The sequence below is a fragment of the Aphelocoma coerulescens genome, chromosome 19, assembly GCF_041296385.1.
Source record: "Aphelocoma coerulescens isolate FSJ_1873_10779 chromosome 19, UR_Acoe_1.0, whole genome shotgun sequence".
Classification (NCBI taxonomy): domain Eukaryota; kingdom Metazoa; phylum Chordata; class Aves; order Passeriformes; family Corvidae; genus Aphelocoma; species Aphelocoma coerulescens.
The window spans coordinates 47,466-60,399 of record NC_091032.1 but is presented as its reverse complement, the minus strand read 5'-3'; the positions used below and the strand labels follow the sequence as shown (position 1 = coordinate 60,399).

The 12,934-nt window shown below is 57.7% G+C and overlaps 2 protein-coding genes and 1 pseudogene across 5 annotated transcripts; all 3 read left to right on the top strand.

The window, feature by feature from the left end:
* The first annotated feature begins 316 nt into the window (after positions 1 to 316).
* On the top strand, positions 317 to 5,550 carry TBL2 (transducin beta like 2). 2 transcript variants are annotated; one of them, XM_069033479.1, is made up of 8 exons: positions 317 to 574; positions 661 to 785; positions 1,081 to 1,265; positions 1,761 to 1,802; positions 1,894 to 2,045; positions 3,133 to 3,259; positions 3,879 to 4,031; positions 5,003 to 5,550. In XM_069033479.1, exons 1-8 carry the CDS (start codon positions 436 to 438, stop codon positions 5,457 to 5,459), a joined length of 1,380 nt encoding a protein of 459 aa, XP_068889580.1. In that variant the 5' UTR covers positions 317 to 435; the 3' UTR covers positions 5,460 to 5,550. The 2 variants fall into 2 exon arrangements, with proteins under 2 accessions (XP_068889580.1, XP_068889581.1); XM_069033480.1 differs by lacking the exon at positions 1,761 to 1,802 and having other exon boundaries at positions 322 to 574.
* Positions 5,551 to 6,078: 528 nt separating this feature from the next.
* BCL7B (BAF chromatin remodeling complex subunit BCL7B) lies at positions 6,079 to 10,533 on the top strand. Of its 3 annotated transcripts, none has more exons than XM_069033474.1 (6): positions 6,079 to 6,238; positions 6,557 to 6,632; positions 7,157 to 7,253; positions 8,067 to 8,237; positions 8,443 to 8,522; positions 8,895 to 10,533. In XM_069033474.1, exons 1-6 carry the CDS (start codon positions 6,147 to 6,149, stop codon positions 8,985 to 8,987), a joined length of 609 nt encoding a protein of 202 aa, XP_068889575.1. In that variant the 5' UTR covers positions 6,079 to 6,146; the 3' UTR covers positions 8,988 to 10,533. The 3 variants fall into 3 exon arrangements, with proteins under 3 accessions (XP_068889575.1, XP_068889574.1, XP_068889576.1); XM_069033473.1 differs by having other exon boundaries at positions 8,052 to 8,237; XM_069033475.1 differs by having other exon boundaries at positions 6,093 to 6,206; positions 8,052 to 8,237.
* Positions 10,534 to 11,083: 550 nt separating this feature from the next.
* On the top strand, positions 11,084 to 12,682 carry LOC138120767 (schlafen family member 12-like; annotated as a pseudogene).
* Positions 12,683 to 12,934: the final 252 nt, after the last annotated feature.

Here is a 12,934-nt window from a genome sequence, read left to right as displayed (position 1 = left end):
GGAGGGGGTGGTCCGGGGCTGGGGGGGGGGGGGGTGATGGGTGAAGGGAGGTGCGGGCAGGGGCTGGTGGTGGCGGGGTTAGGGTAAGAGCTGGCGGGGGGTGATGGCCGGGGCTGGGGGAAGCAGGTACTGGAGGGGTTGGGGAGCATGCGGGCAGGGCCTGGGGGGAACGTAGAAGCTGGGGGTGGGATGAGGGGAGCTGGAGCTGGAGTGGGTGTGTTAGAAGAGGGTCTGGGGGGTTGAGGGGGCTTTATGGGAGGCAGGGGGTGAGAACAGGAGCTGGGGGGTGTCCGTGGCTGGAAAGGTGGACGGCCGAGGCGGGGAGGGGTTACAGTCCACCACTAGGGGCCGCCCTACGTGGATCACTGGGGCTGCTCATGCGCACACGAGAATTCCCCCCCTCCTGGTGCCGGTCGCTGACGCGGCGGCGGGAACATGGAGGCAGCGGCGGCGCTGGCTGGGTCGGGTCTGCCGGGCGCCCTTATCGTCCTCATCCTCCTCGTCCTTGTCCTGCTGCTGGCGGCCACGCTGCATCGCTCCGCTCCGCGGGAGACCCCCGTCGCCCCGCAGGACGGTGAGTACCGTGCGGACGGTGGGGCGCCGGGCAGCGCGGAGCGGAGCGGAGCTGAACCGGACCCACCGGCCCCTCCACTCCCGCAGGGCCCAGGGCGAACGGGCATGCCAGGCCGGAGGAGGCTCGGAAGGCGAAGCCGGCGGCGAGGGCTCGCAGGGAGAAGCAGCGGCAGCACAGCTTCGCACACCGGCTGCTGGTAGCTGCCCTAAAGGTACCGCGTGTGCCCGGGGCCGGTGTCCCCCTCGATGCCCGGGCTGGTGTCTCCCCGGTGACGGTGTCCCCTCCGGTGCCGTTGTCCTGCCGGGGCCGGTGCAGGTGTCCCTCTCGATACTGGTGTCCCGCCTGTGCCGGTGTTCCCCTTCTCCCCCCGGTGCCACTGTCCGCCTCCTACCCCGGTACTGGTGTCCCACCGCGTCCCCCTCCCACCCCGCTCTCTCCGTCTCCCACCCCCCTCTCCCCCTCCCCACCCTCCTCCCTCGTCCTCCCTGACCACTCTCTGTCCGCAGGGCCACAGCAGCCCGGTCACCTGCCTGGACTTCAGCAGCAACGGCAAGTACCTGGCGTCATGCTCTGAGGACCGCACGGTACGGCTGTGGAGCACCCGGGACCTGGCGGGGCGGGAGCACCGCTGCCTGCGCGCCAACGTGGGGCTGGACCACGCCGAGCTCGTCCGCCTCAGCCCCGACTCACGGTACGGCCGGACCTTGTACCGGCACCGGGATGTCCTGCAGAGCCACCAGTCTCACGGCCAAGCTGCGGTGGGATCAGTGGTGTTGCTCTGGCATGGGTGCAGGCAGCATCTCTCACTGGGTCATCACGGTATCACTGATCCGTGGCCTTTCCTGAAAGCAGCTGGCACTTAATCACAGAATCACAGTAGTTCAAGTTGGAAGGGACTTCTGGAGATCATCTAGTCCAGCTCCTGGTGGGTTAATATGGTTTTCAGGGCAAATATCCTAGTCCCGAGCTTGCTGTACCCATGGAAGGTGTCTATTGAGGTCTCTGCCAGCTGACTTTGCAGCTGGAATGTGCTGCTGAGCCTCTCCGGTGGTCGGGGGGAGCTCTTGCTGGGTGGGAAATTTGGTGGAAAAGTGTGTTTTGACTTTTTGAAGTGGCCTCTTTTAGAAAGAGAGGAAGTGATCTCGTTTCCTGGTGTGGGTAATAAATTCTGTTCTTTTTCATTCAGTATTGCAGTCGAGCCAACACAGGGAGAGAACTTGCTGCCCTTGTAAATATTTTTACCTGCCAGCGTATCCCTCTTCCCAGGTGCCCCTGAGTGACCTGGGCTGAGCTGAGGCTCAGAGCCTGTCCCTCCACAGGGCTTTCATTGTCTGGCTGGCCAATGCTGAGACTATTCGTGTCTACAAGATGACCAAGAAGGATGATGGCAGCTTCACCTTCACTGCAACTTCTGGGGACTTCCCAAAGAAGCACAAGGCTCCTGTCATTAACATAGGGATTGCAGAGACAGGTATGGAAATGAGCTGCTCACCTCTCCAGATCAGCTTTGATTTCCTTGTGAAGCTACTGGATTCAAAGTGTTGGCGTTCTTGGCATTCTCAAGGCTGTGTACAGCACCACTACTGAACTCTGTAGTCTCTTAGGTTTTTTTTACTTAATTTACTAGTGACTGAACCAAAAGGTGTCATTTTCACACCGATAATGTCCCTGTAACCAGCTCCCCGATATGCACAGTTTCTTAATTTACATTTTCAGGGATGCTGTTGCAAAGAGGTCTGGTCTCAATATTGAGAGGATCGCTGTTCTCTGGGCCGCCAGTCTCTCTTTAACCAGTCAGAAATCTCTCTAGTGAGTTCAAATGGTCTATCTTGAACTTCTGGGATCATCTAGAACAGAGGTGGGGGTGGGTGGGTGGAAATTATGTGTTAGCAGCGAGGGCTTGATGGATTAATTTGTCAGGTATGTGCCAGTGGGCAGTTGGAAGCAGGTGGATACGAGTTCACCTCTGTAATAGGAGAGCAGGGAAGATGTTAACTGAGACTGGAGCTGTGAAAGTGAAAACTTAAACCTGCAACAAGGTTTGCCTTTAGTTGGAAGGTAAACAGGCAACTCCCTGCCTGGGCTGAGATGGCAAAGGGGAAGTGGGAAACAAGCAGGAGTCCAGCATGGGCACAACCAGCAACCATGGATCATGGTGGTGTGACTGGGATTCAGTTGCCTGCCTGCAATCCACAGCTTGAAAGGTGCTTATTCTCGAGCTGATTTTGGGCATGCAGGTCAGGTGGAGTGTGCTTTGTGCCTGTTTATGGCACAGCCCAGTGCTGAGTTCTGCATGTGGGGCTCAGGGTCCTGAGCATAGGGCACACGTGGGCTCAGTGCCTGCTGTCTGCTCGGGAGCCAGGGGAGTACTGAGGCATAACCAGGAACTGAGTCTTCTGATACTGCTCTTTACTCTGTCCCAGGAGGCTGACACTCCTTGGATTTTGGTGCTGCCGTTGGTTTTCTCCAGCTGCGGGGAGAAGTTGTCCTGGGGCTTCCATAAGACTATGGCAGTGTTAGGTCTGGGGGCTCTCCTGATCTTTGCCTTTTTTCCCCAGGGAAGTTTATCATGACAGCATCCAGTGACACCACCATCCTGATCTGGAGCCCAAAGGGAGAAGTCCTGGCCAGCATTAACACAAACCAGATGAACAATGCCTATGCCACAGTTTCACCCTGTGGAAGGTGAGTGACAGGCAGGATTCCAGGCTGCTCCTTTGCACAAGATAGCACCAGTTCAGACCATCGGCAGTTAGTTTTATTGTAATGCAATTTTCTGAGGGTTCCACAGTTTAAAAAGGTATTTTGGTGGGCTCAGGCACTCATGTGTTGCCATCCTGCCTCAGTGCTGCTGTTCTGGTAACCCGAGAACAGCTTTGGCCTCAGGTCGCAGAGGTGGGACAGAGCAAATGGCCTATGCAAAGAAAACAGCACTTTGAACTTGTCTGTGACCTCTTAAAGGTTAATTATAAAATTAAAGGTTTTATTTCTAGGAGATCTGTTAATCGGGAAAATCACTTGCAGCTACAGGATGATTTGCCTTGCTCCTGGTGTGAGGAGTTTGGGGATCAAAAGCATTTAGCTCCTTTACTTTGACCAGAGAGTTTCTCATTCCTGAGTTGTTCTGGTGCCCTTCCTTAGTGTTCCCTTTACCAGCCAGGTTTCAGGGAAAAGTGGAAATTCAGCTGACCAGACTTGAGTGCAGGAGTCAGGACAGGTTTGCAGAGCTGCGGCCCTGCCTTGCTCAGGTCCTGTGTAAGGGGCAACTCCTTGTTCGAGAGTCTCTGCTTGTTCCTTCATGCAGGTTTGTGGCATCCTGTGGCTTTACCCCCGATGTGAAGGTGTGGGAGGTGTGTTTTGGCAAGAACGGAGACTTCAGGGAGGTGACCAGGGCTTTTGAGTTGAAAGGCCACACTGCTGGTGTACAATCCTTTTCCTTCTCCAACGACTCAAGGAGGTATGTGTGTGTTAGCCGTTCTGAGTTACCCTCAGGACATGTAAGCCCATCTCTTCCAGGGTGTACCAGCTGTATCACTGAGCTGTGGGGAGTAAAACACTGCCCTGGGGAGCCAAATCTGGCTCGTGCCACCTGTGTATTCGCTGCTCATAGGAATCTCATGTGGTTTAACAAGACCAAATGCTGATGCTGTACCTGGACCAGGGCAACCGCGAGTATCAATCCAGGTTGGGGATGAACAGATGGAGAGCAGCCTGGGGGTGCTAGTGGGTGAGGGCTGGACATGACCCAGCCCAGAAACTCCCCGTGCCCTGGGTTGATCCCACAGCGTGGGCAGCAGGGGAGAGGGGAATTCTGCCCCACTCAGGTGAGACCCCACCTGCAGAGCTGCCTCCAGCTCTGGGGTCCCAGCACAGGAAGGACATGGAGCTGCTGGAATGAGTCTAGAGGAGGCATCAAGATGATCAGAGGGATGGAGCAGCTCTGCTGTGAGGAAAGGCTGAGAGAGTTGGGATTGCTCAGCCTGGAAAAGAGAAAGGCTTCAGGTGATGTAATTGTGGCTTTCCAAGACCTGAAGGGAGCTGACAAGAAAGATGGGAAAGAGACTATTTACAAGGGCCTGGAGTGACAAGATAAGGGGGAATGGTTTCAGGCTGACAGAGGGTGGGTTAAATGGGATATTGGGAAGAAAGCCTTGGTTGTGAGGGTGGTGAGGCCCTGACACCGGTTGCCCAGAGAAGATGCGGCTGCCCCATCCCTGGAAGTGTTCAAGGCCAGGCTGGAAGGGGCTTGGAGCAGCCTGGTCTAGTGGAAGGCTTTTTTGCTTTGGAAAGAATGCAGACTGTACGTGTGTACAGACTCACCCTTCTGAACAGATCTCTCTCCACAGAGTATTCCTGGTTCATGGGTGGGGCAGGGTAAGAGGTGCCGCCCCTTTTCCATGCATTCACCGTGCTCTCTCGTGGCTGCAGGATGGCGACCGTGTCAAAGGATGGCACGTGGAAGTTCTGGGACACAGATGTGGAGTACAAGAAGCAGCAGGACCCATACCTGCTTCTGACAGGGCAGTGTGCGGTGCTGGAGCCGTGCCGTGTTGCCCTGTCCCCTGACAGCCGCACGGTCGCTGTGGCAGGTGGCACAGACATCGTGGTGTACAACACACGGCGCGGCGAGGAGGAGGAGCGTTTTCTTGGCGTGCACAGCCACCGTATCGCCGACCTTGCCTTTGACACGACCGGCCGCTATCTCGTGTCCTGTGGGGACCGTGCTATCTGTGTCTTCCACAACACTGCCGGGCACCGCGCTGTGGTGGAGGAGATGGAGGCCATGCTGAAAAAAACTGGGAACAAAGCCACGCGGGAGAGGCTGGAGCAGCAGATCTCCAGCGCTCGCAAAGCGCTGGCTGCCATCTATGGCAAGAAGCACTAAGCTATCTGTACAGCAGGAAGCAGCTGCGCTCTGCATTTGGGGATTTTTTTTTTAATAACTGTGAATAGCAGTAATAAAAGAGTGTCCAGTCCTTCCTTGTGTGCTCTGTGACGGGCGGGGCAGGGCTGGGCTGGGCTGGGCTAGGGACAGTGGGGACTCACAGTGTCACAGTCTTGTGTTGTTTTCTCCCACGGGCTTGGATCATCAATATCCCATGGGAGTAATTGCTAAGGCAGTGCCTACGAGTTTTCCTGAGCTTAGAAATGGGATTTTTGTGGATTTGGGGTAGGTTTTTTGGTTGGGTCGGTTTTTTTCCAGGGGCGCTGCCTAAGCTCAATCTTTGATGCTAAATGCTGGGGTTTCTGCTGCAGGGGACGGGGCAGTGCTGTAACGGTGCAGCGGACCTAAGGTGGCCCCATTCCCCCGGCCCGGGGTCTCAGGGTGGTCTCAGGGGGGCGTGGAGCGGGACTTGCCCCAAAGGAAGATGACGGCGCACCGTCGCCTCGCCTGCGCGTCGTTTCCGCGCCCGCGGAGGGGCGGGTACGCCTGCGCAGGCGCAGCAACCGGGGCGTGTCCGGCGTGGTGACGCAGGACGCGCAGCGCGCGGGCGGGCCGCGCAGGGCGCGTGCGCGGGGCCGGGTGCGGCGGCGGGTGCAGCGGGGCCGGTGCTGCGGGGCTGCGCGCGCCATGTCGGGGCGCTCGGTGCGGGCCGAGACCCGCAGCCGCGCCAAGGATGACATCAAGAAGGTGATGGCAGCCATCGAGCGCGTCCGCAGATGGTGAGGGCGGGCCCGCGGGGGGGAGGGCCCGCAGCCCGCGCGCAGCCAATCACCGCGCGGCGGGGTGCGACCCGGGAGTGCGCGCCCAACCAGCGGGCGGGGGCGGGGGGGCGGCGGCCAATGGGAGCGGGGCGGGGGGGACGGAAGTGGCCGTGATGGGCGGTTGGTGCGGCCCAGTCACAGCGCGGCGGGCGGGGGCGCGTGCGGCGGGCTGCTGAATGGATGCTCCTCTGGGCCAACCGGAGCGGGGCGGGGTGGCGGGGTTTGTTGCCACGGTGCCGCAGGCCCGGCCCGGCCTGTCAGCGTTGTGTCTGGCAGGGAGAAGAAGTGGGTGACGGTGGGCGATACGTCCCTGCGGATATTCAAGTGGGTGCCGGTGGCGGACAGTAAGGAGGTGGGTACCGCGCGTGGAGACGAGCCGGGAGCCACCGCTCACAGCCCAGCCTAGCCCCTTTAACAACTCCCCTTAAGCTGACCCCTGAGCCTCCCCCAGCTCTGCCGAGCCCCCCCAGCCCCACCGACCACCGAAGCCCCCCGAGCCACCTCCAAGCCCCCCAGCTCTGCCGAACGCCTCCAAACCCTCCTGAGTCCCCTCCAAGTCGACCGCTGAGGCCTCCCCGAGCCAGCAACCGAGCCCCTGCTGAGCCCTCCCAGCCCTGCTGAGCACCCTTAAGGCCCCGCCGAGCCCCCCCTGCCCTACTGAGGTGCCCTGAGCCCCCCCGAGCCCACCCAAGCTCCACCTAGTCCCTTCACAGATGGAGTTTTGCCTCTCACTTAGAAATGTGCCCCCAAAGCCAAGGGAAAAGGCCAGCTTGAGCACATCCCTCTGGGCTTCTGGAGACAGAAAGGGGAATGGCTCCTCTGGAGCAGCCTGTGTTTCTCTGACCTTGTGTTTGTGCTTTTCTTTCTGTCCTCAAGAAAGAGAAATCCAAATCAAGTAGCAGCACTGTCCGAGAACCCAATGGCTTCCCAGCTGACACCTCTGCCAACTCCTCCCTCCTTCTGGAATTCCAAGGTGGGTCTGGCTGAGCTCCCTTCAATGTGGAGAAAGACTCCAAGGCTTTACAGTAGCTGGGAGTTGGGCTGATCCACTTCTGGATTGTCCCTGCCCAAACTGTTCATTTTTGTTATCAGAGAGTCTTAACGGGCTGTTTCTGGTATCTTCTGTGGGAAGCTTCACAGCCAACTGAAGGAGTAGGGTTTCCTGCTCCCCCCTTTCCAGTCTCTGCTGGGGAGAGGCTAGTAGCCACCTGCAGCCAAGCTTGCTTTTCCAGCAGTTAATCTCCATGGACCTTAGTGTGAAGGGGCAAAGGATGTCTCTGGCCTTGCTCTTGGTCCGAGCGCTATACAGTCACGAGAGGTTCCGGCAGCGCCGGACTCACTGCTGGAGCACACTGTACACTCCTGCCCAGCCTCTGCTCTTCGTGTGGCTAAGGAAAATCAGGAGTGTGCTGGCATTTCCAGGAGATGCGGTGAGGTTATGTTGCAGGTCTGCAGTTTGAAAAGGTGTGTGCCAGGCCTGCCTCCTCATTGGGAGACAGGTGCTGAGCACTAATCCTGGTGTTGCTTCAAAGAGGAGGAACAAAGCCCTGGTACATGGCAGGAGCATTCCCTCTCCCATGGCCAGTTGTGTATGTGATTCCCACTGTGTTCTGGAGGGCAGTCCTGTGCCTGACAGCCCTCCTTGGGCTGATGTGGAACAGTGAATCCCCTCTTTAACTCTCTGACTGTGCTCTGCTCTCAGCAAGACCCCAGCTTGCAGTGCTGCCCTCAGCTGCTTGTGCCCCTGGGTCAAGGTGCTCTTCTTCACCAGGTGCTGTTTCTGCAGATGAGAACAGCAACCAGAGCTCCCTGTCTGACGTGTACCAGCTCAAGGTGGACAGCAGCCCCAACTCCAGCCCCAGTCCCCAGCAGAGTGAGTCCATGAGTCCTGCCCACACGTCTGACTTCCGCACGGACGACTCGCAGCCTCCCACCCTGGGGCAGGAGACTCTGGAAGGTGGGTGCTGGGCTGGGAAGGGAGGAGGTATATGTGTGGGTTCAGGGAAGGCTCTTGCAGGGTTCTTGGTGGTCTGGTGGGTAGACTTGGCACTGCTGGAAGCTGACAGGGCAGTGGGCACTTCTTTTGCTGGACGTTCTGTCCTGACTCAGCACTGAGCTGGGTGCTCGGTCTGCATCTTTGTTGACCCACCTGTTTTCCCCAGAGCCCTCCCTGCCTTCCTCGGAAGTGGCAGATGAGCCTCCCACTCTCACAAAGGAAGAGCCAGTCCCCCTTGAGACTCAGGTAAGGGGAGGGGAATTGAAACCACTTCTAAATGTGCCCTTGGCCCTTTTACCCTTGTTGCTGCTCCTTGTAGCATGAACGTCTTGGTGGAGGGACTTGCTCTGCAGTCCCGAAGTGCCCCCTGGGAGCTCCTGGAACCTTCCTGGTTTCCTGAGCTATTTCCTGGTTCAGATCAAGTGAAGTGTGAGGGAATGATGTGAGGCTGTCGGAAAGTAACAATTCTGGCAGGCTCCAGGGCTGGAGTGGGTTCCCATTCCTGGTGCCCTGGGGTCTGTGCACAGGTGACAGCCTGGGGTGTCCCCATGGTGTGTCACAGCCTTGTCTAGGTGTGCGTCGCTCAGTGTCACTGCCTGTGACCTCTGGCTCTTGCAGGTAACTGAAGAGGAGGAGGACTCCGGTGCGCCGCCTCTGAAGAGATTTTGTGCTGACCAGAACTCTGTGTGCCACACGGCCTCGGAGAGCTAACCTGCCTGGCCCGGCACCTTCGCCAGCCCCTTGCAGAGCCACCTGGACCTCCCAGGACCGGCGCTTCCTTCCAGCCTGCCCCTTCCCCAGCGTTGGGGCTCCCACCACTTGCATCCAGTGCGCCCTTCCCTGCCCTGCGCTGCCCTGCCCAACGGATGGGGCTGCTGCCAGTACCTGCAAATTTGCCTCTATTTATTGGCTCCCTCTCTCCCTGCTCCCTGCCCTAGAGCTGGGGGTTCTCTGCTGGGTGGGCTGCATGCGTGGGGGGGTTCTCCACAGGGCTCCCTGCTCTCCACGGTCCCCAGGACACTGGCAGATGCTGTTTGCCTGCTTGTGGCTCCCGTGCCTGCCCTTCCCTTGGGTGCTGGGAACGGGAGAGCCACCTTCCACCTGCTCCAGGTGATGTGTCCACTCGGTTGTGGGAGGAGGTGGTGGTGGGTGTGGGGGGCAGTGAGGGGAGGCCAGCAAGGACCCACTGGGACGCTGTGCAATAAGCTGCTAGTTTAAGCCATTCATGCTGGGAGAGAGGGGAGCGCTTTCCCCTCCCGGAGGGCAGGTACTGGCTGGCCTCGGCTCTGCCGCAGGGCACAGCTCCAGCTGCATGGGATCTGCAGACCCCGGGAGCCGGCAGAGCAGGGGGAGCCGCTGCCCTGTGCTGGGGGTCCTTGTCCCGGCCTAGGTACCCGCTATCCCCGGGACGGGGAAGGAAGCGGCAGGGTAGGAGGGGAAGGAACCCCAGGAAGTGCTCCCGCCCTGGGGCTCTGCCGCCTCCCAATACCCGCTGCCCCCCCCAGCCCCACTCTCCTCCCCGCCGCCACTGCATGTCCCGCCGAGTCCGTGATCGAGCCTGGTGAAGCCGAAGGCGCGGCCGCGCGTGGAAGTGGAAAGTTATTTTAGCACTGAATAGAATATTTTTAAAATTAAACTATTTGAAATACAGATGCAGAGCACGATGTCGGCCGGGCAGGGCCGGGTGGGGTGGGGAAGGGCTGTGCAGTGCGGGAAGAGAAGGGAAGGGAACGCAAGGGAAGTTTCTGCTAAACGGGGCCCGGTGCCGGCACTCGGAGCCGGCCAGGAGCCCGATTCCCCGGGAAGTTCGGTCAGCGCGCCCGGTCCCGGTTCCCCACCCTCTCCTCCCTGCCGGTGCTCGGCGCTGTCCGGAGCGGGCGGGGGCGGCCCCGAGCCGAGGCGGCAGCAGCGCCCGGCGGGGCCGGCTCGGGGCGGGTGGGAAGAGGAGCCCGGGGCGGCCCCTCCGCCCTGTGCAGCAGCGGCTCTGCCCGCGGCCCCGGCCCCGGGCTCTGACCGCTCCGCAGCCGTCCCCGCCCACCCGGGCGGCTCTGCCCGCGGCCCGGGGCTCCTCGCCCGCAGGGGCTGCGGGGGCCGGAAGGAATCGGCCGCGGCTGCGGGGATCGGGGATGTGCTTTGGACGTGACTTCAGGGCAGTGCCAGAGCGCCCCAGCAATTCCCATCATTAACCCGCGGCCTCCGCACCAGCCCGCTCGGACCTGACTGTCCTTGCAATAAATGATTTTCATTTTCACTTTCATTTTCCAATGTTTCCTTTTTTCCCAGGTTTTCTTGGTCCCGATACCGTGCGTGTCCCCTTCTTTGCATGTCCAGTGAAGGGTAATGGAGCTGGGGAATGGTCCGAAGCACGTTTGATAAGGAGCGGCTGAGGAAGCTGGGGGAACTCAGTCTGGAGAAAAGGAGGCTCAAGGGGGACCTTCTCGCTCTGCACAACTCCCTGACAGGAGGGTGCAGCAAGGTGGGGGTTGGGCTCTGCTCCCACAGAACAAGGAGTGGCATGAGGGGAAACAGTCTCGAGCTGTCCCAGGGGAGGTTTAGGTTGAATACTGGGGAAAAGTTTTTTCAGTGGAAGGGTTGTCCAGCTCTGGCTGCAAGGCCAGTGGTAGAATCACCATCTGTGGAGGGATTTAACAGATGTGTAGATGTGGCACTTGGGGACATGGGCTAGCGGTGGCCTTGGCAGTGCTGTGGGAACAGTTGGACTTGATGGTCTCAAAGGGCTTTCCTAACTGTAACGATTCTCTGATAATCATTAAGTGTTTTTAATAATGTATCCTTTCAGGATCAGGATGGCCAGCCAGGAGGGGCAGCTGCTGATTGATTTGAACACAAGCTATCCTGATGTGATGTAGTTATTGGTTATTGATTGTAGTTAATTCTTTTAGGAAAGAGTTCCAGAAGGAAGAAGTACAGCAATCAGAAAACAGAACAAAAGGTCTTTTCCATAGCAGTGTGTGCATTGCTGAACTCAGGAGGACGAATAGTGAGGATGGAGAATGAGGACAGGAATTACTGCTTCTGGGAGCGTGGCATTTGTGACACTAACATAAGAGACGAGCCTCAGGGTTGCATTGGCAGCAACAAAGGCCTCTGAATATTTTGCATGGATGCAGCAGGGAGTCACCTGCTGTTTTTTGTTAAAACATGGAGCTGTGGAGCCCGGAACAGGGAGCTGCAGCCACAAAGCCGCACCTCCGCAGCTCGAGCACTGATTTGTTTTATAGGTCCGGCACTTTGGTTTATCCTGTGACTTCCAGAGAAGCCCCTGAATTCCTGAGGAGGAAAAACTCTGCCAAGTGCCGCAATGAGAATGGACTGAGCCCCAAGAGAGCTCAGCTGAGTTTTGATGGGGGAGCAAGAGAGACTCCTCTGAACATCCAGGAGCACAATACCCAAGAGGCCGTGGCCAGGTTTAGAAAGAGAGATGAAGTGCTATTTGGGGAGGTTCTGGCTTTCACAGAGGCAACACATACTGAATTTAAGGAATACAGTACGAAGAATACCTTGTAATAAATAAGAAAAAACCTTCCTAAATATGTCTCTGCCTTTGCAAACACTGAGGGTGGATATTTATTTTTTGGTGTGGATGACGACGGTAAAGTCACCGGAGCCCACACTAACGTGGTGAAAGTAGCCTTAGAACAAACAGTGGCCAATACCATTGGCTCAATGTCTGCCCATCACATCTGTGGCTCTGGGTCTGGTGTGCAGTTCCAGATACACATCCTGGGTGTTTATGACCAAGCAGGCTTTTCACAGGGCTATGCCCATGCTGTTCGAATTGAACTGTCCTGCTGCCCTGTGTTCAGTGGTGACCCTCAATCCTGGATGGTGCTGGGTGGGGGCAGGGAGGAGAGTGTGGGGGACTGGGACCAGGCACTGACCAAAAGATTGAGCATCAGGAAATGGGTGGAGCTCATGACAGCTGCAGACCCAGATAAAACCTTCATTTATGTTAGTGTCAACTTCATTTCTGTATTGTGCTGTGAATGTTCAGGAGGAAAGATCAACTTGTTTTCTGGGTGTTCTCACCAAACCTAGGAAGGGCCCTTTGATCCATGCCCAGCCACAGGAACCAGGATGATGGTGCAGTTACTGGCATGCAGTGGCACCTCTATCCCTGAACCCGTTCAACAGGACTTCTTGCAGCACTACCAATCATAGAATCATGGAGTGGTTTGGGTTGGAACTCAATTGCCCAGGAGATAACTGGATTGCCAGGCTTTCTTTCCTCTGGAAAAGGGCCATCATTCGTGGTCAGGTGCCCTGGTCCCAAAGTGGGATTCTGCCTCCTAAATTTGTGAACATTGGAGGATTACTCCCAGATGAAAGCTGCCAGGATCTGCCTGGCCTTGGACTCCCAGGGACTGTGTCTCAAGTGCCCCTGAGACAGTGCATTGCAAGGCTTTCCTTCCTGTGGAAAAGAGCTGTCATGCTCCTGGGGCTAAAAGTGGGATTCTGCCTCCTAAAATTGTGAATGTCGGAGGATTGTTACAAGATGAAAGCTGCCAGTAGCTATGGCACTGGCTGGCTTTGGACTCCTGGGAGCTGCCTCTGAACTGCCCCTGAGACACTGAGTTGCTAGGTTAGGTGTAGTTGTAAGGGGTAATTGTTAGGGCAGTAGTTAGGGTAGTTAAAAA